The sequence below is a fragment of the Equus quagga genome, chromosome 1 (assembly GCF_021613505.1).
Source record: "Equus quagga isolate Etosha38 chromosome 1, UCLA_HA_Equagga_1.0, whole genome shotgun sequence".
Classification (NCBI taxonomy): domain Eukaryota; kingdom Metazoa; phylum Chordata; class Mammalia; order Perissodactyla; family Equidae; genus Equus; species Equus quagga.
The window spans coordinates 76123461-76147739 of NC_060267.1; the positions used below are offsets into that span (position 1 = coordinate 76123461).

At 55.3% G+C, this 24279-nt stretch overlaps 1 protein-coding gene across 3 annotated transcripts in view; it reads left to right on the plus strand.

Moving 5' to 3' along the window:
• The window catches only part of RGS3 (regulator of G protein signaling 3), a 117800-nt gene extending 106797 nt beyond the window's left edge, over positions 1-11003 (plus strand). For all 3 annotated transcript variants that reach the window (XM_046668459.1, XM_046668470.1, XM_046668477.1), the window contains 5 exons: positions 4192-4256; positions 7976-8077; positions 8468-8529; positions 9163-9329; positions 10041-11003. In XM_046668459.1, coding sequence (XP_046524415.1) covers positions 4192-4256; positions 7976-8077; positions 8468-8529; positions 9163-9329; positions 10041-10226 — 582 coding nt within the window. In that variant the 3' untranslated portion in view covers positions 10227-11003. The remainder of the gene's footprint in view (positions 1-4191; positions 4257-7975; positions 8078-8467; positions 8530-9162; positions 9330-10040) is intronic.
• Positions 11004-24279: the final 13276 nt, after the last annotated feature.

Below are 24279 nucleotides of genomic sequence, written 5' to 3' on the forward strand. Positions count from 1 at the left end.
CCTGAGGTCCAGAGAGGAGAGTCCCCCAAGGTTATCCTGCAGGTCGTCCTCGGGGGTCCGGCGCCTTGTGCTGAGTTAATTGTCTCACAGTGCCCCCTGCTGCCCCTGCCTTGCCAGCTGTTCCTGGAGGCCAGCAGGGCAGAGCCACAGGCCTGCGTCTGCCTTTTTCCTGGGGAGCCCGGAAGCCCCCAGAGCATCTGGGCCCAGGACGCAGCCGCTGAATCACACCCCAGCCTGGCCCGGCTCGGCCCAGGGTCACGGGTCATTCTTTGGCTGCGAGGACACCAGAGGCTGGGGTCCCTCCCTGGCTGGGCTTCCTTCTCCCTCCTCCTGCTGGGACTGGCTTGGGCAGAGGCTGTCCGCGGAGGGTGCCAGCCCTGCAGCATTGAACTGCCCTCCCAGGCCGGACGTCAGACAAGAGGACCCCTAAGATGCTTTCTAGCTCCAAGATGTGAGAACGCCTTCCAGCCTCCTATTTAAAAAACAGCCTCAAGAAGGATTATTTCCTATGTCTAAACAAATAAGTGTAGAGTTCAGATCCAGTGTTTCCACAAGGTTCCATGGAGCCTGCCAGGGGGAGTTGGGTCAGAGAGAGCAGCCGGGCACGGCCAGGTGGCCCTGGAGTCAGGTCAGGACCACTGCGGGGAGCCAGGTGAGGCCCTGCTCCCAGGAGAGGCCTCCATCCTGGGTGGGCTCTGGAGCCAGACCTGAAACGCTGTGCTGCTTGCCAGCTGGGAGAGCCCAGGCAAGTCACTGACCTGCTCTGGGCCTCAGTTTCCTCAGCTATAAACTGGAGGAAGCGACAGCAGATCGCTTTCAGAATTATTGTGAAGACTGGGTTGGATAAAGTGTGTTAAGGCCCTTGAGGCCGGTGCCGGGGGCACGGACAGCTCACTGAATCAGAGCAGTAACCACGGAGGCTAATGGTCACTCAGCACGCCCCGCACCAGGCTGAGCGCTTCGCCTGTGCTAACTCATTAGGTAGGTCCAGTCATTGTCCTGATTTTACAAACAAAGAAACTGAGGCACAGAGAGGGGAGGTAACTTGGCCTATTATGGGTCAATTAGCCCATAAGTGACTGAGCTAGGATTCAAATCCAGGCAGCTTAGGATCTACACTTTACCGTGACTATTATTATAGTTATAATTACAATAAGGATTATAATTATTATTCCAAGAGGCGGTGAGCCCCCATCCCTGGAGGTGGCTGAGCAGGGGCTGGGCAGGCCCAGGGTTCCTGCCTGGAGTGAAGGGAGGCCTGGGTGCTTCTGGGCTCACCCACCCCTTGCCTGTCAGCAGGGAGGGTCACATGTGCAGGGAACAGCAGGAAGCAGAGTCCCTTTGCCTTCCGGGCCCTGGGCAGGGCTTGCTGCTGCTCCTGGAGACAGGAGCCTCAGGGGCTGCTTAGGGGCTGGGAATCGAACCCCGACTTTCTGTCTTAGTTTCTTCTCTTTCTGGCCCGCAAGCCCCTTTGGTGCCTGGGTGTCCCTGGCTGCTCTGGGGGCCGACTCCTCCAGGGCCAGAGCTGCCTGGCCCCTCTACTCTGTCAGGCTGACTGGCGTGGGCCGGACCCTTCCGAAGATGACCCCCTCCCCGCAGTGGAAGGAAGAGCCCATTTCCCAGCAGTACAGAGGCGAGGGGTGGCGGCGGGGCGGGAGTGGTCCCCAGGCCCATTGTGTGGGATTGATAAAGTGCGGAAGCTGAGGTTAGAATGGGAGGAAGCCCAGCGCCACGGCCCTTTCCCACGGGTGGGGGCCTTGGGCACTGCCTAGCCAGACCACTGTGACCGCAGGCTGTGTGTGTAACGGGGTGACAGCAGTAACACTCACTGAGCAGTAAGCACTGGCAGCCCCTGGTGACAAAGAGTGTTCCGTGTGCCAGGATTGGGCCACAGGGGCCACACTTTTATCCTGGTGACTCTTCCAAAGCCAGGCGGGGGGCTGTCACCATGCCTATATCAGAGTGGCAGAAGCTGCAGCTGAGAGGCTTGGAAAGGTCTCCAAAGTCAGTGAAAGCAGGATCCATCCCAGGCCTGGCTGCAAACCCTGGCTCTGGGATCACACACCGTAGATGGGTGTGTGCCTGTGCGCGCACGTACACACACGTTTACAACTCTGGTGGGGCAGCGTGCTCAGGAAGGAAGCGGCATTTCCCGAGTCTTTCACTGAAAACATTCAAAATGTGCCCTGTCCTTGCATTTGAGTGGCAGCATCCTCTAGTGGAGAAACACAGGCCTTGAATTCAGACAGACAGAGATTCCAGCTGTCACATACATGCTGGGTATCCTGGGGCAAGTGACAACTTCTTTCCGTTTACTATATGGACTAGCCGTGAAGATTAATGAGAGAGTTTCTGGATAATGCCCATTTCAGGGTCTGGCCTATAGTGCAGACTTGGTAAATGAAGCTATAACTCATCCATCCGTCCATCCGTCCATTCATCCATCCATCCGTCCATCCATCCGTCCGTCCTTCCATCCATCCATCCATCCATCCACCCACCCATCCATCCATCCATCCATCCATCCATCCATCCATCCATCCATCCACCCATCCACCCACAGGTGAGTGCTCCACTGCAGCTAGAGCTCCCCCTGCTGGCTCTCTCTGGAATAAGGCCGCTTTTCTTTCCAGAATTAAGAACACTGTATTTTAAGGCTTAGCCTGTCTTCTTTATTACACAAATGAGGAAACTGAGGCCCAGAGTGGGGCTCCTTAGGAGTCAGAGCTGAGATCCACACCTTCTGTCTTGTCTTGGGACATAGTGTCCACACCCAGCCCCCTCTGCGCTCTAGCTCCTCTGCCGTCTTAGAGCATTTCCTAGGCTTCTGCACTGGGTTGGCACTTTTTGGGGGCCCTGGGTTTCCCCTGGAAGAAGACAGACAAACACAGGGAGGGCAAGGGAGACAGAGGCAGCCCCACTAGAGATGATGGGAGTCTGGAGTGGTCTGGAGGAGTGGCTGACTGGGCGAAGAGGAGAGGGGTTCCTGGAAGGGGCGCAGCACAGGCAAAGGCGAGGGGATGGGGGTGGGCGGGGTGGGATCCGGGGGCTGCAGTGGAGCACTTGCAGGCCTTCTGTCAAGCAGCGACGGCCCCAACACTCATCTTTCCCAGGCTACTCTCCCTCTCTCTTGATCTGTTCATTCATTCGACACATTCTTATTGAACTCCTAATGTGAGCCAGGGCCCCTGAAGGTGACCCGGACTCACAGAGGCCGTGCTCTTGAGAACTCACCGTCAAGCAGAGGAGACTGATTTGGAACAGGCCATTTCGGATGTGGTGGGGACCTCAAAAGGGGTGAAGGGGGCCCAACCTTGGTCTGTGGGCAGGGAGTGCTTCCCGGGTGAAAAGGCATTTCAGCGGCTTACCCGAGGTCTGGGTCTGTGCTGAGGCTGAGTCTCAGGAGGAGAGGGAGGTGCGAGAGTCACAAAAGCATCCCCTGTGGAAGGAATAGCACATGCGAAGGCCCGTGGTGAGGGGCAGGGCAGGGTAAGATGTTCCGGGTGGTTGGAGGTGGGGTGGAGGAGGTCCTGGAGCAGGGGTCAAGCTGGAGACGTAACTGAAGGCATTGTAACCGATGTTAAAATGGAACTTTCTGCCCAGATCCTGAGATGGTAGACCCTGTACATCATGTTCTGGAGTTTGAACGTTGTCCTGAGGGCACTAGGGAGCCATGGAAAGCTTTAAGGCAAGAGAGGTACTCTCAGGCCTGTGTAATAATTCACTTTACTCACTGCTGACCGATTTCGGGTCTCCTTCAAACCTCAGCATCCTGGGTTAGTCATTATGATCTCGATTTTGAAATTAAGAAATAGAGGCTCCAGAGGGACAGTGATAGGCCGGGTCACACAGCAGAACCCTGCCTGGAGCCCTGCTCCCCAGCCTGCCCTACTGCCTGCAGTGATGCCTCTGTCATCAGTGCTGGGTCTCTGGCTTCTCCCCTTGAAAGATGGGGACTTAGGTGCCCCAGGAGGAGAGCCCTTTGGCTGGAGGCTCTGCCAGGCCCGTTGCATTCCATGGACAGGCTGTGCCCAGTATCAGCTTCCCTCCCTCACCTGTCCTGTGATGGGTGGGGGCTTCGAGGGGGTGGGGTGGGCTGGTTTGCAGGAGCTGTTGGATCCCTGAGCCTCTCTTTGCTCAGACAGCAGCCCCTGAGGCCGAGACTGCCACGTGTCTGTCTTTTCTCCGCAGATGAGTGGGCCTGACACAGCTGGGGACGATGACGAAGCTGCCCGGAAGAGAAAAGGCAAAAACCTGTACGTTGGAAAGATCCACAGCCTTCACCCTTCCCCTTGGGGCGGCTCCTTGCACCCGTCTTCCTCCTCTGCCCTCGGGCTTGTTTCTCCTCCAGGGGTGCAGGTGGGGAGAAGGGGTGCCCCCAGTCCTGCCCCAGACAGACACCCACGAACCACAGAAACTCAGGGCTTAGCAGTGGTCCCAGGGTGGGGTCACCAGGGTCCTGAGCAGCCAGCACTGCCCTCAGCATCAACAGAGCGAGGCAAGGTGCTGACTCAGGACCTGCAAGCCACGGGGAACCAAGCAGAGGCAACCAGCCAGGGTACCCTGGCCACGGCCCAGCTCTGAGCCAAGCCCTGGCGGAGTGGCCTGGCAAGTTCTTTGCTCCCTCTGAGGAAGCGCTGGACGAATGACTGTTCTCGGGGTTCCCCTTTCTCCTCTCAAGCTCTTGAGTGCTAGCAGTACCGGGCGTCGCCAGGAGGGGGCGCTGCTGACCCAGACAGCGGATCCCCGCTCCCCAGCCTTTCTGGCCGCGCTCTGCGCCCCTTACGCTTTCCCTTCGGAGGTTTGTTAGAGATGCCAGCTAATAGGGTGAGGGAGGGAGTGCTCCAGGTCTCCTTGTACCCCCGGCCTGAGGCCCTGGAGACTGCAGGGAGGTTCTGAGAGGGGGCAGTGGGGCACACAGAGGTCCCTGGAGAGAAGCCCCTCCCCTCCAGGGCCTGTGGTGCCACCGTTATGCAGGAACTGGCCTGGGGGAGGAGGGCAGGAGGCCTTCCCAGATGCCTCCCGCAGCCTTGGCTGGGGCCCACTACCCTAGAAACTCTCTCCCCCCCGCTCCCCGGCCCTCTCTGATTTCCCGCAGCATCCCTCAGTCCGCAGCCAGGAGCAATCGCACTTTCTGGGGAAGGTGAAAGGCACAAAAACAGTCCTTTGCACCGACCATCTAGGCCAGGCAGCGCCAGAGCTGCTGGGGCGGTGCTCCCAGGGGTGGCGTGGTGGAGGGGAGTGGAGGGCGGGCGTCCAGGGTCCTGGGGCTGCCATGGTCCCCGGACTCCAGCCTCCTCTCGCAGTGGGCGTGGCCTTTTGAATGCCAGAAGCTCACCTTCTTGAAAGCTTAGTGGAGGCCTCAGAATCTGGGATAATGCTAAACATGACTAATATTTGTGGCTGGGCACTGTCGTGTGTGCATGACATACATTGTCTCATTTCATCTTTACCATTATTTTATTTTACTTTTCCTTTTTTCTTATTTATCCTGTTTTACAAAGAGTAAACTGAGGCAGAAAGAATTCAAGTTACTTGTCCAAGGTCACATAGCTAGTGAGTGGTGCAGCTGAGATCCGAAACCTGGCATGCTGGCTCTAAAGATATATAAATATAAATACATATTTTTTTCTTCAGAGCCTGTTACTTTTAAGCTGGGTGCACAGCTTTCTGTGGGAGGCCCACAGCACCCCTGCTCAGTGGCCTCTGAGCCCCTAGTGAGGTGGCCCGTCCCCAGAGGCCACTCCTTCCATCTCACGGCTCTGATTGGAGGCAGTGCTCCTTGAGCTTCCTCTTGTGGGTCCCTGTTCTGCCCTCTGGGCCCCAGGGGGACCCATGGAACCCCTCTAACCTCTGCCGTCCTTTCTGGAGTTGCCCATGTGGTAATCAGGGACTTCCAAGGAGCTCTCCAGCTGTGCCCTGCAGCTGGGAGTCTGGCCAGCTGTGCCTGTAGGGGGAGAGGAGCCTCCGGCCACAGAGAAACACAGTGGGGGCATGGAGCAGCCTGCAGGGTGGGCCTTGGGCCAGCCCCTCCCGCTCCCCGGGCTTCTGTGTCCTCACCTGCACGGTGGGCCCAGAGCAGGGGTTCTCAGAGCACGTTGCCCCAAGGGAGCCCTGTGCTCTCGCTCCCAGCCCACCCAGGACTTTCTGAGGGCCCTCATCCTCACCCGGAGGGCCACAGATCCCTGGATCCTTGGCTTTATCTCATTGGCTTGGAACCTGCTGGAACAGGGTCCCCATTCCTGGGCAGCTGCCCCAGACCCTCAGGACACAGGTGGGCCTCAGCTCCTAAGCCCCAGGCACTGTGCTGAAGCTTTATGTGCATTGACAACGACCCCAGCAGATGGTAGGCACTATTATCATCCCTGTTTGACAGATGAGAAAACTTGGTGTTCAGAGAGGTTAGGGAACTTGCCAAAGGGCACACAGCAGTAACTGCTGAAGCTGGGATTCGAACCCGTGCCTGTCTGGCTCCAGTGCCGAGGCTCTTAACCTCCCCCAGGTACCACTTTCCTTAATTACACAGCATGTCCCGTAGGCCTTAGTGCTGTTTGAAGCTTGAATACCTTCAGAAGTATAAATGCTGCAGACTTACAAAATGCATTTGAAAGTTGAATTACTTAAATTTCTTTTACACTTACATAGCTTTGTGATTTTTAATAATACATTTTTAATGTTCGCTTCTAGTCTCAGTATTTTTCATCTTTAATCGGAAGAACAGAGATCAAAAATTAAAATAATTTATTATTCAAGGGGCTAGCCCGGTGGCACAGCGGTTAAGTTCGCATCTTCTACTTCGGTGGCCTGGGGTTCGCCGGTTCGGATCCTGGGTGTGGACATGGCACTGCTTGGCAAAGCCATGCTGTGGTAGGCGTCCCACATATGCAGTAGAGGAAGATGGGCATGGATGTTAGCTCAGGGCCAGTCTTCCTCAGCAGAAAGAGGAGGATTGGCGGCAGATGTTAGCTCAGGGCTAATCTTCCTCAAAAAAAAAAATTATTATTCAAAAATCACAAAACTAAATGTGCATAAAAAATTAATTAAATTTTCGAATGTTGTTTCTGAAAGTTTATAGGATTAGTACTTCTGAAGTTATTCAAGCTTCAGACGGTACTAAGACTTTTGGGACTCCTGCATATTCATGGATGGATGTATCCAAAGCCAGTGATTGAGGGGCCAGCTGGTAGGAGCTGATCTCCAGGAGGGAGGTGCCCAGTGTAGGGGGTCTCAGGACAAGGCTGGGGGCAAATATGAACATGAGAAACTTAACCCCTTTCTCACCAGCAGCTTCGCCTAGTGCTGAAATGTGCCTGGGGCAGGGGGAGTGATGCTGAGGCTAAAAATGGTTCTTGGCTAAAAATAACCAGTCCTGCCACCCTGGTGGGCAGAGTGTCCTTCGCTCCCAGCAATTTGCTGACTTGCTGACTTGTTTTCTCCTCCCTCCCGGGCGTTGCCATGGTAACGAGGAGGCCGGTCACAAATAACTGGGTCTGGCTTCCTGCCTGGGCGGGCCCCAGAGGCTGCCCCGTGCAGACACATGCCCCTTTCACGGGCTTCCTCTCAGGGTTGGCCGGGAGGGATATTTTTTTTCTCTGCTCCTCATCCTGGTCCCTCCCATTTCCTGGCTCCTCCCGTCTGAGTCCCAGTCCGGCCTGTGCCTGGGAGTCCAGTCATCCGGCTGAGATTCCAGCGAGCTGCACGGCTGCAGCCCTGTACCATTGCTGCCCGCCGCCCGGGACGTGGGGTCGGGGACAGGAGCCCGGGGTGCTCCCTGCAGACCGTCCGGGGGCCCCAAGGTGGGGGGCCCTACAGAGATGCTCCGAGGCATGTACCTCACACGCAACGGGAACCTACAGAGGCGGCATACGATGAAGGAGTAGGTGCCCCTTGCTCCAGCCCACACCCTCCCGACCCTGAATTTGCGGGCGCCGAGTGTGCCAGGCTGACCGACCCCCTTCTCTGCTTCTGCCCCCAGAGCCAAGGACATGAAGAACAAGCTGGGCATCTTCAGGCGGCGGAACGAGTCCCCTGGGGCCCAACCAGCTGTCAAGGCAGACAAAGTGATGAAGTCATTCAAGTAGGTCCTGTCGGGTACCCCGGGACCCCCTCAGGCACTCACTGGTCCCCAGGGGAGCAGGGCTGGCAGTGGGGATAGGGGGAGGGGGTTTTGTCGGCCAGATCGAGCTCTGGGTTGGATGGAGGCTCTTGTGGTCGTGGGAGTCTGGTACCTGGCGAGCAGCAGCCCTGGTGGGAAAGAGCTGCCCTAGGAAGGACGGCCGGGCAGGGGCGGAGGTGGGGGCTGAAGGGATGTCAGCCCCAAGAAGAGGCCTGGGCCCTCTCCTGGGCTCCCCAACTCGGCTTGGCCACTGCCTGGCCCAAGGGCAGCTAACAGAGGTCCCCCAGACCCAGCCACCAGACTTCCCCAGGCCGCATGGTAACCCCCTGTGCTCCTTCCTTTGCCCCTCAGGCCCACCTCGGAGGAAGCCCTCAAGTGGGGTGAGTCCCTGGAGAAGCTGCTGCTTCATAAATGTGAGTAGAGGCCAGCCAGCCTGTCCCCTCCCGTGTCTCTCCCTGCCCTCTCCTGCCCTCCTCTCCCAGACCCAGAGAGTGTGGCTGGTCCTGGAGAGGTCGCTTTCCCCTCCTTCCTGGGCCCATCAGGTGTCCCTGCTGTGGGGAGAGGCTGAGCCTGGCTGAGGCCCTTGGTCCGGCCTTGGAGCCAGCTTCTGCCAGCCCCTCCCTGTCCATGGGAGCTGGCACTGTCTGCTAGAGGCCGTTGGGACCTGTGTGCTCAGACCTATATTCCCAGAATAACAGTAAACATTTCCATGTACTGAGAGCTTACTTACCCTGGGCCAGATGTGCCCACCAGGTCACGGGCAGGATCCCCTCTGATCTTCAGGGCTCCAGGAGACGGGGCTGGTGATCCCCACTTTACAGATGAGGAAACTGAGGCACAGACAGGGGAGAGACCAGCCCAAGGCCCACAAAGAGGCAATGGCAGGGGTGAGGCCATGTCCCAGGGCTCCTGGCTCTCGGGAGCAGGCCATCGTACTAAGCTCCCCACGTCTCCACCCGAAAGGCCTCAGGAGTGGAAGCTGGGGGTCCGGAGGGCAGGATGGCTGGTTCTGCCTCTCAACCCAGGGTGTGGGCTTCTCCTCACAGATGGGTTAGCAGTGTTCCAGGCCTTCCTTCGCACTGAGTTCAGTGAGGAGAACCTGGAATTCTGGCTGGCGTGCGAAGACTTCAAGAAGGTCAAGTCACAATCCAAGATGGCGTCCAAGGCCAAGAAGATCTTTGCGGAGTACATCGCGATCCAGGCGTGCAAGGAGGTGGGGCCCATCCCCAGGCCCAGCGGCCTCTCAGCGATTCCGGGTGCCGGGCAGCCTCAAGGAAAGCTCAGGAAGGGGAGAGGGCAGAGTGCCCGGGGTGGAGAGGATGCAAGCTGGGGCCCCGGGAAGAAGTGAATTCTGTAGATAACAAAAATAGCCACCATTGAGGCGCCGTGTGCCAGGCACATGCTAAGCGCTTTATGTATGCACTCTCGGATTTAACTCTCATGACAACCTGTAAAATAGGTTTTAATATTATCTTCGTTTTAAAAATGAGGAGACGGTCCCAGGGAGCCGATCATAGTAGCTCACATCTATTGAGTGCTTACTATGAGCCAGGTACTGTGTGCAAAGTGTTTTTAGTATGGGTGATCAGTGCTTAGTTTTCACAACTCTTTGAGGCAGGTCCTCTATCCCTAGCCTGTAGATGAGACTGAGGCTCAGAGCACTTAAGGCCACACTGTCGTGGCGCTGCTGGTGCAGCCTGACCCTGAAGGGGGTGTTTTCAGGCCCTATAAACTCTACCACCTCTACAGTAAGTGACCGAGCCAGGACTTAAATCCACTGACCTGGGGCCTGCACTCTGAACCGTAAGATGTGGAGCAGAGGGGCTTGGAGGCAGAGAGGCTGTGTAGGTCCCACTCCAGGCCCCCGGGCCCCAGGGTCAGCCCCCCGCAGGCGGCCCTGACTGTACCGCCCTCTGCCTCGCAGGTCAACCTGGACTCATACACACGGGAGCACACCAAGGACAACCTGCAGAGCGTCACACGGGGCTGCTTCGATCTGGCACAGAAGCGCATCTTTGGGCTCATGGAGAAGGACTCGTACCCACGCTTCCTCCGCTCTGACCTCTACCTGGACCTCATTAACCAGAAGAAGATGAGTCCCCCGCTTTAGGGGCCGCCGGCAGAGAGCTCAGAGTTCACACTAGGCGGGCTGGGCCACCTCCCCACCTGCCACCCTCCCCCATGCGACGGAGGGGGCAAGCGAGCCCCCAGAGGCTGCGTCTCTGGACAGACAGACGGACACTTGGATGAGAAGCCTGGACCAAGAGAGGCCCAGGCCACTGGAGGAGTAGAAGGACTGGCCCCGTTGGGTCCCCACTGCCCCGGTACGAGGGGACTCAAGGGCCCGGGCAGGGCAGGGGCCCTGGCTGAGCAAGACCTGGAGCTGCTGCATCCTGCTGTGCAGACTTCGCATCGACCGAGTTCCTTACAGAACTGGCGGACAGGGCGGGGGCGCGGGGCCCGGGGCTCTCCACAGGGGCTGCCCGGGCTCTCGGCTCAGACCCCGGCCTTGAATTTTATTTATTTAAACAGTAGTTGGATGCTTGGCACGTTGTCCTGTCATAGGAAACCTTGGCCTCATCAATTTTCTTCATTTACAAGTGCAATATTTTAACCAACGCCTTGTGAAAAGCCACCTTGCAGAGAAGGTGGACACCACTTTCCAGTTTCAGGGGATTTGCTGGTCCCGGGCACCCCTGGTGGGCAGCTGGGCCTTCTGGACTGATGAGGCCTGGCCGGGTGGGTGCTGCTGTCTGATCTTGTGCAGAAATCCAGCCCCCCTGAGCGAGGTGTCCCTCGGGGGCTCCGGGAATGCATGGCACCCTCAGACCACACAGCAGCCACGTTCTGGAGCAAATAAAAGACCTGTGTTATTTCTTGCTCTTGACCCTTTCTGTGTGTTCCTGGTTTTGAGGCTTCCAGGGGTAACAGGCTGGGAGGGTTGGTAGCTGGCCTGTCAATCTAGCGTCTTCTCTCCTCTCGCCATCCTGGAGCCACATACACTGGTGAGAGATGCTCCATGATAACAGCTTCCTCCATGCCAGGCGTTCTGCCACACTCATCCCGTCTGTCATCTCATCCTCTCCTCCAGCCTTGGGGGGGAGGGCAGGGTGGCTTATCCCCATTTCACAGGTGAGGACAGTAAAGCACAGGCTGGTAAGGTGACTTGTCCAAGGTCACACAGCTGGCAAGTGGCAGAGACAGGGTTCAGCCTAAGCTGACTGGCTGCAAAGGCCATTCCCTGGATCGCTGTCCTCTACCGGCTCCAGGCTGGAGTCCTGGCTTGGCCACCCACTGGCTGTGTGACCTTCAGGAACTTCCTCTACTTCTCTGCCCCGCCATACCCTGAGATCCCAGTGGAACTTTCAGGTGGCACCGGGATGGCTGGCTCCTGAGGGGGGCTTCAGGACAAGGAAGAGCTGAGCAGGTGACAAGGGGTAGGGCTCCAAGAGAGTCCTTCTGGAACCCGAGGGAAGGCTTCCCTCTCTGTGCCTAGCAGGAGATGCAAATTTAGGAAAGGCCTGGTCTAAACCCATGCTTCCAGGGAGGCCCTGGACCACTCGCCTAGAGGGGTGGGAGAGAGCCCGGAACCCAGGCCAGGCTGATGCCAGAGCTACCCCTGATGCCTACACACACAACCTGCCAGGGTCCGGGGCAGGGGCCAGGGCGCGGCCTGGGGTAGGGACTGGCTCAGCTGGGCCCACTTAGATGAAGCCGGCAGGGACTGGTGCAGGAGTGGCTGGGCCCCGTCTTCTTGCATCTTGTTCCCTGCCTGGGGTCCTGGGTTCAGGTCTGCCCACCAGGCACTTGGAGATGCAAAGGACACGGGGCTGTGTAGCCCCTCTCCTCCCTGCCTCCCCTTGCTGGTCTCCCTGGGCTAGGTCACCCCTGTGTGCCCCGTTGCACAAGGAGAGCGTCGGAAATGGTGGCCTCTGGAGGCCTAACCTTGGGCCAGGCGTACAACACGTGCTCGATACATGTTGCAGCCTTTTTCCCTAGCACCTGAGTGTGAGCTCCTCCAGGAGTGGGGCTGGGTCTCCCTCCAAGTGCCAGGGGCTTTGATGTTGATGGGGCAAGACTTTCCACCAGGGAGCCACCGGTGCCTCGATGGGGCTAGCAGGGGAGCAGAGCCGGACTCCTAATTCGGAGCAAGGGTGCCTCCCAGTATCTCCCAGGCCTGAGACGTGGGGACCTGACAGCGGGGAAAACTGAGACTCAGAGGGGACTGCAATGCCACTCCTGTGCCTCCAGAACCGCTGGGGGCAGAGTGGGCGGTAGAGCCTGGGACTTCCGAGTCCCAGCCTGGCCTCTCTGTGGCATCTTCTGCTTCGAGAAGACACTGGGCTCACCAGGAGCCTCACCTTCCCCTTTCTTTCCGTTCCAGGGGTTTAGCCTCCAGCCAGGCCCTCCACCTTCCCGCCCCCGGGTTGCCATGGAAACCAAAGTCCGGGAGAACAAAGTCAGGCAGATGGAATTCCCATCTCGGAAGGCCCCCCTGCCTGGTTCCCATTACTCACACCCGGCTCCCTTGGCCTCTGAGCAGCTTTGGCTTACCCGGAGCAGCTGGAGAACAGACTGGAAGGGCGCCCGGGTCTTCCTGCCCTGGGCTCTGCCTGGGCTCCCGGGGGCCTTAGGCACAGCCCTCACCCCTTTAGGCCTCAGTCCCCTCACCTGTACCGTGTTTGGGCTGGTCACCCTTTTTCTTTCATGAGAGGAAGGAGCAGGTCCCTTGGCCTCTGTCTGGCAATGCTAGACTGGTGAGTTTGGCATCTGAGAGCTGTGAGGTCATGACGTCTAGCCTCCTCCCCATCACACAGATGGGAAGACTGAGGTGGACGAAGGGAAGCGGCACAGAATAGAGGGGAAAGGCCCAGGGCCAGAAGTTGGGCTCTAGGATTCAGCTCCCGGCTCCCCCCGCTTATTACTAGCTGCATATCTTCGAATAAATCACGTAACCTCTCTGCCTCCGTTCTCTCGTCTATAAATTGCACACGTATTGGCACCTGCCCCACAGTTGAGATGACTAAGTGAGGTGGCGCCTGTGGCTAGTTTAGCCCAGGGCCTGGCACAGGGATGTGCTCCTGCGACACGAGCTGCTGTTAGCGACATCATTATTCAGGGTCACAGGGAGGTGGCGAGGCTCATTCTCCAGTTGTGCAGGCCTGGGCTCTACCCTGATCGGAGCGCACGGGCAGCCTTTAGTCTCAGACCCCAGAACCCTGTCTTTCCAGGAATGGTTCTGCAGGAGGAAGAGGCCAGCCTGTCCCAGGGAGCAAGTCAGAAACAGCCTGTCCCCGGGCCGCTGCCCAGCCCTGGCCTGGCTGGGAGCAGTTGGGGCAGCTGGCAGCTAGCATGTGAAGGGTGGGAAGGGCAGAGGGCACAGCCGTGCCACTGGGTTGGATACCAGGGGGAGGGGATGCAGGGTCGGCCCGCCTGCGCCCACTTCAACCCGTCCTTGCAGGCCAGTCCCCTTGCTCACTCTCTCTGCCTCTTGGCCTGACGTGGGGCCGATATGGCCTCCCACACTCTCCAGACTCTCTTTCAAAAGAGATCATTTGGTCCAAACTGCTGCTCATTGCGTGGGTCCCTTCTTGGGTTTCCACTCACATCCCCCCTGTGACAGGGAGCTCATTGTCTCTTCAGGCAGCTCAGGAGGGCCTGGAAGCCTAAAGTTCTTTCCCTGTGAAGTGGAGATCCTGGGGTGGGGGTGGGGCAATGGAGGCGGGTCAGCAGAAGCCCCCACAGGTCACCTGCCCAGGTAACCCCCTACAGGCTTGCCCAACTCTCCGCCTCCACTCCTTCCTGCTCTCCTCACCCTCACCAGACTCATCCGAGCTCCCTCCCTCCACCTCTCTGCCTTGCTCCCCTCATCCCTTTGCCTACGGTCCCCTCCCTGGGTCCCTTCCACTGACATCCTCGCCTGATTTCCCTCTCTCCCTGCTGAAGCCTGCCCCACACCCCTGCCTCTCCCTTGGGACTCAGGCCCTGAAGCATCAGACCCTGGGCCTCAGAGAAGCCTGTGGGCTGTTGTTTTGCTTACAATCAGCAACATCTGTGAAACATCTGGCTTTGTCCTCTCCCTGGCCTGACAGGCGGGAGGAAAGGGGGTACCCAGGGCCCCCTGCCTCTGGGGTGCCCCCTCCTTGGCTTGGAGGAGGCAGTGGGGGGATGAGGCAGAGCTGCTGGGCTGATGGGGCCTGCGCGGCTCGGAGGGGAGCCAGGGCGCTCCTGGGCTCGGGGACGGCAGGGCCAGGCTGCAGATAAAAAGTAACAGCTATGGCCACGCAAAGTCACAGACCCAGAGCGGTCCCAGCCTTGTCTCCATCAGTCCTCACGATAGGCCTGGAGAAGGTATTGTTTTCATTTTACAAATGAGAAAGGAAAGTTTCAGAGAAAGGGGAAGAGGACATCCCGGCCTAGCCGGGCCTGGAAGCCTGATCCTTAAGTTGCAGGCCGCCTCGCCTCCAGCCAGGCTGACAGATTGAGTGGCTCAGATCGGGGGCTCTTAACACAGGCTCCCCCGAGCTCGAGGGCAGAGCTTTTCCAGGAAGGCCGAGGAACGGCCTGAGCTTAAGCGTCTGGAGTTGAATCTCGGGTCTCAGCAGAGCTGTGTGATAAGTGGCCTGACCTCTCTGAGCCTCTGTCACCTCCCCTAGAGAATGGGAATAATGATCCCGTGTCACCGGGCTCACGTGGACTCGGCCAGGTAATGAATATGTGTAAACCCTCAGCACAGGGCCGGCCACAGAGGGGTGCCCCACGACGGGGCAGAGGGAGGGAGGCCTGGGGCTGCGGCCCAGCCATCGGAGAGGTGAGATGAGGCCAAGCCCCAAGCAGCTGCACAGGAGGAAGCCGCCTCCGCTTTTGCACCATGGCCAGTTTCTAACCGAGATGAGACCTCCAGGGACTCCACGACAAGGGCAGGGCCCCAGGAGCGGGGTTGGGCCCCCGGCCCCACAGGGGCTCAGCAGGGTCCCACCTGCCATTTCAGGGGCAACTGAGGGCCACCTGCATTGTCAGGCAGCTGGCCTGCCCCTAGCTCCGTCCCAAACCCTCGTGTGACCTTGGATGAGGTCCCCCCTCCATCCTTTGGTTTCTTCTGGCAAACAAGGAGAATCAAGTTTTTCCTCATGTCTGAGGACCTTCCGAAGGGGCAGATGGTGTTTCGTGTGATGTGAGGGGCTGGGATCTGGGCCAAGAGTGTCTCTGTACTTGGGGTGGGGGGGGGTGGTGTGCGTGCGTGTGTATGTCTGCGAGTTGCTAGGACTCTAAAAACAGAGTTTAGCCACTTCCCCAGAGGACTGGAGGGGCCGACTGGGAGGGTGCAGTCTATTTACCACTTGCCCGGAGTCTCGTGGGTTCACGCCCCTCGGGACACGGCCCTCCCCGTCCTCTGGCCGGGCTGGGCTGAGGATGGACCTGCAGGTTATTTCGGCCCTCCTTCCCTCGAGGTAGAGTCCTCACCCCCGACACCAGCCCTGCCACACACAGGGAGACAGTGAGCCCCGCCAGAGCGTCCCCTCCCAGGGGGCGAGCTCAGTTTGCAACCCCCAGGGAAGGTGTAAAAATAGGAAGGGGATGGACAGATGCAAAGCTGACAGTCCCTGGACTGGGGGAAGGAACCCAGCACCTGGGCCGGGTTCTGCTGTCCATCTGTGGCAAGTCCCTTCCCTCACTGGGCCTCACTTACTCCATCTGAAAAATGGGGCGGGGGGGGGGGCCTCCAAAGTTCTCTCCGGGACCTGTCTGACTCCAATCCTTCAGGATGGATTTGCTTCTGCCTCGGAAGTGTTCTCGCTGCAAGAACTGGCTCGATCCCCGGAGTCCGTCCTTTGCAAGGCCGTGGAGGGTGGTGACGAGGAGCGTGGGCCTTGGAGGCTGGCAGCCCTGGGTCTGAGTTCATGCTCAGATGCTGGTTCACTGAGTGACTTCAGGCAAGTCACTTACCTCTCTGAGCCACTGTGTCCTCATTTACGAAGAGGGGGTCCTAATAGTTCCCACTAATAATACCTGTTGTGAAGAAAAAAAGCAGCCGGAGCTCTCTGCTTACAGCCCTTCTGGACTGCCTTCAGGTCCTCAGAAGCACCAGTTCCGTTCCATCTCAGGGCCTTGCGTGTGCATGTCCCCCGCCCCGCGCCACCGCCCCCCCAGAACGCTTGTTCCCTCCTCCCTTAGTTATTAACGACAATGACGATGATAATAATGGCTAACATTTACTGAGCACTTAATATCCACCAGGCACTATGCTGAGCACCGGACTGACCTTTTTAAATTTATGCTTACAACCGCCCCGGGAACCAAGAGCTAGTACTGTGAGACACTGCAGCCTCGTGTTCTGAGGACAGACCCGGAGTCAGATCGCTCGGTGTAACTCCCAGCTCTTCCACTTAGTTGTGTGAGCCAGGATAAAGTGCTTCACTTTCCGGGCCTCAGTTTACCCATCTGTACATGGGGATAGAAATAGTACCTATACCGTAAAGTAGCTGTAATGAGAATTAAGATTTAATACCTGTAAAATGCTTAGAACAGTGCCTGGCATATTGGAAATGCAACAGAAGTGTTTGATTATCTAAATCTCTATTTCTCAGACAAGAGAACTTTGGCTCAGAGAGATCCGGCCTTGCCTAGGGTGACACGGTGACAAGAAGGAGATGGGATTTGAACCCAGACTGTCTGGCTCCAGAGCCCATGTTCTTGAGAGCCAGGTTATATTCCCTTCCCCACTTCCCCAGGGCTCAGTTGAGATGTCACTTCCTCCGGGAAGCCTTCCCTGACAGCCCTCACTAGAGGAGGGCCCTGCTGTCTGCTCACAAAGTGCCTTGTGCTTTTCTTTCCTGGCCCCTGTCATGGAGTTCATTTTATTGCTGTTTGTGTCCTCCTCTCAAACTATAAAGTCCTCGAGGCCAAGGACCAGGTCTGTCTCACTCTTCACTGTTTCCCCAGCATTACCACGTTGCCTGACATGTAGTAAGTCCTTAATAAATACTTATTTAATGGATGGAAGGCATATAGTACTTAGCACAGGATAAACTTATGAAAAAAGGTGAGAAGCCACGGTCAGTATAAGTAAAGATTGAGTTCTGTTGTGAGTGACAGAAAACATAAAATAGAAGTTCCTACCTCTCTCACGTAAAGGAAATTCAGACACGAGCATCCCAGGGCTGGTATGGCATCTCCACGACCAACAGGAATCCCAATTCCTTCTATTGTGTTGCTTTGCCATCCTCAAAATGTGGCTTCCACCTCACATCCAACATGCCTGCTTGAGCTCCAGCCATCACTCCTGCATTCCAACCTGTGCAAAGGGTGAAGGGGCTAGGAAAGAGGGGGAGAAAGGTGAATGCCAGTTATTTCTTGCAGAAGGGTCCCCAAACTGTCACATGACACTTTCCCTTACATCTCATTGGTCGGATCTTAGTCACATGACCCCTAATTGCAAGAGAGGCTGGAAATTGTGTGTTAATCCAGATAGCCATATGACCAGATAAAAATTAGAGATAGTATTACTCTGGAAGGGTAGGACAGATGTTGGGGACAGTCAGCCGTCCCTGCCACAGTCACCAATGACAGACATGCATCCTCTTAGGGCCATGGAGAGGAGGTGAGGCAAGAGGGCATGTATCAGTCAGCTGTTGTCCCACTAGGGCTGCGGAACAAACCACTGCAAAGCTCAGCGGCTTCACACGACACTCGTTTATCCTCCCTTCCGCTTCCACAGGTCGGTCGCAGTCAAGGGATCCGGGAGGAGCCGGGAGGGACGGGCTCCTGGCTGAGGGCGGGGCTCAGAGCTGCTCCCTGTGCCCGTCCCCCCGGCGCAGGGGCCGCATCTATCTGGGGGAGGTGCTCACTGACATGAAAGTGGTATTTGTTGTTGTTTCAATTTTTAATTTTGAAATAATTATATCTTCACAGGAAATTGCAAGGATAGTACGGAGAGGGCTCATGTACGCTTCATCTTCAATGGTTACGCCTTACATAATTATAGTAACATTTCAGACCCAGAACCTGACGTTGATACCGTGTGTGTGTGTGTGTGTGTGTGTGTGTGTGTGTGTACCGTTCTGTGTTATTTGATCCCGTGTGTAGATCACGGAACCACTCCCACCATCAAGATCAGAACAATGTCACCTCAAAGATCTCCCTCAATATTCCTTTAGAGTTACACCCATCCCCCACCCTCCCCATCCCTAACTCCTGGTGACCACGAATCTGCTCTCCATCTATATAATTTTGTCATTTTAAGGATGTTATATAAATAGAAGCACACAGTACTTGCGTGACCTTTTCAGATTGTCTTTTTTCATTCATCCCAACGCCCTTGAGATCCATCCCAGCGGTTGTGTGTGCCAATATTTTGATCCTGTTTGTGGCAGAGTAGTGTTCCGTGGTATGGATGTACAAGAGTTGGTTTAACCGTTTGCATATTGAGGGCCATTTTGGTTGTTTCCAGTTTTTGGCTGTTACATGTAAAGTTGCTATGAACAATTGTGTAGAGAGTTTTGGGTAGACACACGTTTTCATTTCTCTGGGGTAAATGTCTGGGAGTGCAATCGCTGGGTCATATGGGAAGTATAGGCTTAATTTTTAAGAAACTGTGAAACCAACTATCAGAGGAGATGGAACATGAGAGACCCAGTTCCTCTGTATCCTTGCCAGCATTTAATGTTGCCCCTGTATTTTATTTTAGCTCTGTGTGGTGATATCTCATCCGGGTCTTAATTTGTATTTCCCTAATGGCTAGTAATATCGGGCATCTCTTCGTGTACTTATTTGCCATCTGTATATTCTCTGGTGAAATGTCTCTTCACGTCTTTTGCCTATATTCTAATTAGAGTGTTTGCTTTTTTGATGTTGAGTTTGTTTTGGTTTTTTTTTTGAGGAAGATTAGCTCTGAGCTAACATCTGCCACCAACCCTCCTCTTTTTGCTGAGGAAGACAGGCCCTGAGCTAACATCCGTGCCGATCTTCCTCTACTTTATATGTGGGATGCCTGCCACAGCGTGGCTTGACAAGCGGTGCCACGTCCACACCCAGGATCCGAACCATCGAACCCCGGGTCTCTGAATCGGAACATGTGAACTTGACTGCTGCGCCACTGGGCCAGCCCCTGATGTTGAGTTTTGAGAGCACTTTATATATTCTATATATAAATCCTTTGTCAGATATGTGATTTGCAAATAATTTCTCTCCATCTGTAGCCTGTCTTTTCATTCTCCTAATAGCGTCTCTTTCAAAACAAAAGCTTTTAATTTTGATCAAGTTCAATTCACCTTTTTTTTTTAAATGGATCATGCTTTTGGTATTACATCTAGAAATCTTTCACCAAGCCCTAGGTCCTAAAGATTTTCTCCTAAAAGTTTTATAGTTTTACATTTAAAAATCCGTGATCCATTTTGAGTTAATTCTTGCATAAGATGTGAGGTTTAGGTTGAGGTTCATTTTTTTTTTTCATAAGGACATCCAATTACTTATTTGTGTAGATTTATATTTACATATCTATTTATACAGGAAGTTTATTTATATAGGAAGTTGCCCTCTATTCCTAATTTTCTGAGAATGTTTATCATGAGTGGGTGTTGACTTTTGTTAAATGCTTTTTTGGGGGCATCAGTTGATATAATCATATGACTTTTCTTCTTTATGCTGTAAAATATGGTGAGTTACATTCATTAATGTTCAAGTATTGAGCCAGCCTTGCATTCCTGGAATAAACTTCATTTGGTGATGGTGTATAAAGTTTTAATATGTTGCTGAATTTTCTTTGCTAATATTTTGTTAAAGATTTTTGCATCATATACATGAGAGATATTGGTTTGTAGTTTTCTTATTTTTATCTTTATTTGGTTTTGGTATCGAGGTAATACTTTCTTCCTCAAATAAATTGGGAAGGGCTCTCTCCTCTTCTATTTTCTGGAAGAAATTATGTAGAATTGGTGTTAATTTTTCTTTCCGATGCAAGGGAATTTTAAGCCTCTGTTTGAAACTTGTCTGCTAATATTCCATGGGCCAAAACAAGTCCCATAGCTGTGCCCGATGTCAAGGGTGGGGACGAAAGGTCTGCTGCCAACAGGCAGAACTGCAAACTCACACGGCAAAGGGAGTGGATGCTGGGAGAGGTGGACAACTGGGACCAATGAGGCAACCACAGAGGACTTGGGAACTCACCTCTGGGCTGCTTTTCACCAGAACTGAGCTCTTCACTCCAGCCTGCAAGCACCCACAGGCCAGCGTGTGCTGGGCTTCCCCGGACCCCTGTGTGCCTGACTGGACCCTCCCAGGAGGGACTTGTAGACACTGTCTATACAATATAGGTGCACTCAGTTTAAGCACAGCTTGTAAACAAAACCCCCAATGTGCAAACAACACAAGACCTCCCTTACAGAATAACCAGTGATCCAACTCCCAGACTCTGAGTTTAAAAAATAGGATTTATTCAATTCAGGGTGAAGGGAATTTTGTTCTTGGAGGTGGGGGCTGGGGAGGGGCTAGTGAGGCACGTGGTAAACCCCAAACATAATGGTGAGATATATATATATATATATATATTTATGCTGAGCTTTGTGTGGATGGGTGTTTATATATTGTTATTCTCTCTATTTTATATATGCTATGCTATTCAATGCTTAATACAAACGATCTATAAAGAGGACAAAGATCCTCTCCACTCTCCCGCTAGCTCTGCTCTCCTCAACATATCAACCGTGTTCTTCCTTCTGCTCACGGGACGACCACAATCCTTCCAGATGTTGCCAGAAGACAGGAGTAACACGATGACTCTGGTTAAGACTACCACATTATATGCTTGAAATTTGCTAAGAGAGCAGATCTTCAGTGCTCTCACCACACACACACACACAAGAGTGTATGAGATGCTGCAGATGCATGTGTATATGCATGTTAGCTTGATCGTGGTAATCATTTCACAACGTATACGCATATCAAAACATCACACTGTACCCCTTCAATATATACAATTTTTATTTGTCATTTAGACCTCAGTGAAGCTGGAAAAACTAAATAAAATTACATGTTGTAAGAAAAGAGATAGGAATACATCCAGTAAAGAAAAAAAAAGGATTTAATCTACTCCATTTGGTTGATTCCCATTTTTTCGATAATTTCATTCACCAGCCTTGCTGTGGGTGACTACTTTGTTTGCGTCCATGGGGGACTCAGAGAAGGACGGAATCTGGCCCCTGAAGACTTCTGCAGCCTCACACATCTGCACACCCATCTCTGCCCTGTCCCTGCCCTGTCCCTGCCTCCCACACACACACCCAGCTGGGCTCACTTGCACCCCAGGGCCTTTGCACATGCTGCTCGCTGCCTAGAACACCCTCCCTGCCACCTCTTCACGTGACCATCTCCTCCTTGACCTTTGAGACTCAGCTCAGGGAGGGTGTCCTCCAGGAGCCCTTCCCTGTTGTCCCCGGTCTGGAAGAGGGCCCTTCTCTGGGCCGTCCCAGGGCCATGCCCAGGTGACTCAGCCCTAAAGTTGCCTCTTCATTTGTCTGCTTCTCGCCTGGACCGTGAGCCCCTCAAGGGCTGGAGCTGAGTGGCCGTGTGGGTCCCCAGCACCCAGCCCAGGGCCAGGCCCAGAGCAGGCACTAGAAAGCTGATGGTTGAAAGCCTGAGTGGCTTCGGGCTGACCCGCGTTCACAGCCCACGGGCAGAGCCTTGGCTTCCACCTGACGTGTCTCCGCGGATCAGCCCTCTTCCTGAGGCCTGGAGGGGGCCGGCTAGAGGCCCTCTCTCTGTCCTCGGCTCACTCAGCTCCTCCCTCGGGGCTGCGACTTCTGCTTAAGGAGGAGAGCTCAGAGGAGGCCCTGGAAGTGACAGCATCCATGGGACCTGCCCCCGGCAAGACGTGGCCTCGAAGGTCAGGAAAGCCTTGCCCGGCGTTCTGGGCCCTGCTCAACGGATCCTGAGCTTCCTTTGAACTCACTTCCTGGTCTACCGACTAGACTTCCTGCTGCCTCTCGTTGTTCTGTTCAGCTTCCTGTCTCATCCCTTTGCTTCTGCTGTTCCTGCCACCTGAAACGCCTTTCCTTGTTTCCCTTTTTTTTTTTTTTTTTCCCCAATTATGGCCTGTTCTTCCAGGCCCTTCCCCCCAACCCACCGCAGGCCGGGTCTCCAAATCGGCACCAAGGCTCTGCCCTCAGGGAATTGCAGCTGCCTCGAATTTTCCACTAAATATTTTGCGGGTGTGAGTTTGGACTCTCTGCCGAGGGCCATCTGGGAGCTGGCCAAGTTGGACTTCGCCCAGAGTGGTGGCCAGGAAGACGGGGGCAGCTCCTGACCCCCAGAGTGAGATAAGCGGCTGGACCCCGACACTCTGTGGGGCCGGCTATTTTTAGCTGCTGGTTCCCGACAGGCCTGGCCTGGTTCTGGAAGGAGAAGAATGGGCCATTGAGCCTTGTCCAGCCCTGTGCCCTGTGAGGCCAGGTGGAGGGCAAATGACAATGCGTGTGGGGAACTGGGGGCTGCGCTCGGAGGCCGCACACAGAGGTGCCTGCCCCCACGTCGACCAACAGGAAAAGCTTCTATTGCGAGCTCTTTGTCAGACCTCCTGTGGGGGCAGGTGCTGGGCCAGCTGAGGGATTCCAGACAGCTGTGCTCATCAGCAGCAGCAGAGCTGGTATTTCTCGAGTCCTTTCTGTGGGCCGGACACCGTGCTAAGCACTGTATTTATCAGCCTCATTGTACAGATGTGGAAACGGAGGCCTTGGCTCAGAGAGGTCATAACTTGCTCACACACAGCAAGCAAGAGGAGCAGTCAGGATTCAAACCCGGGTCCTCTCTGTCTCCTTCCAGGGGGCAGGATGCTATGGCAGAGCCTTCCAACCCCAGCCTTCCCCATCTCGGGCCCTCGCTGGGGCCTGTGAGCTCTCTCCTCCCTAATGGCTCTACTCCATGAATGACCTTGGCCAAGTCACTTGCCTTCCCTGGCCTCGGTTTAGTCATCTGTAAAATGGAGTGGGGCCTTGCTCTCAGGGCTGTTGAGGGTTGAACCAGAGGCCAGGCGGGATGGCGCTTCACAGGCGGGACGAGGCACGCGGTGGGCAGGGGATGCGCGTTGTTGGGTCTTCCTCCTTTCTGATGATGCAAAGAGCCCGCGAAGGAAGTTCTGTTCATCCCGGAAGGCGTTCTCGCAGGAAATGCTCTCTGAACCTCTGGGGGTGTGGCGGGTTCAAGGCTCTGAGGGATGCACAGGTCAGATCTGCAGGGAATTCACTGTCTGGAAGGGGAGAGAGGCCCATAAACAGTGACGACAGCACAGTGAGTTATAAGACCACCGGTCCCATCGGATCAGGCTCACCCTAGTGACTTCATTTTACCTGAATCGCCTCTTTAAAGGTCCTGTCGCCCATACAGTCACATTCTGAGCTCCTGGGGGTTAGAACTTCAATATATGAGTTTTGGGGGGACTCAGTTCAGTCCAGAACAACGGCGATTTCAAATAACTGACAGCAGCTGCGTTGCATATTGGCAACAGGAATCTGTCCCAGGTGAGGCCGGTCCAGGGGTCTCCTAGGAGCCCGACGAAACTCTCCATCATCACAGGAGAACACTTCCGGAGGTCAGGTCCCCCAACGCCAGCTGGAGGGAGCTTCCATGGGGTGAGGGATGGTTGGCAAATTCCTAAGAATTATCTGTCCAGTAACGTCAACCTGCTCTGTGCTCAGCACCAGGATTGCTCTCTGCCACCTCTAGGACGTCAGTAAACTCTGCTATTCAAACTGACTCCACGCTGCAAGGCCTTCGGGATAAGGTGGGGGTTGGTGTGTCTCCAGGATGGAGCCCGGCGGGCTGCTGGGGCAGCAGGCAGCCACAGGGGCTGAGAGCAAGGACCAACAGCAGACATAAACCCCACTGAAAGCCACAGGAACTGGAGGGTGGGCATGCAAGGCACATGGTGGGGACTGCAGATATCTCATCCAGGTAGGACAGCAATGACAGGAGGATCTGGGACACCAGGAGCTCCACTCGGGAAGAAGGCACCTACACTGGCCTGGAGGGGTGGGCATCAAGGAAGGCTTCCTGGAGGAGGGGAAGATGAAGGTGAGTCTTTAAGCGTGAGTCCGAGATTGCCGGAGGAGGGCAATGGCCTTCTAAGGCCGGTGTCTCTGTGGACTCTGGCTCACGTCTTGCTGAGCAGTCTC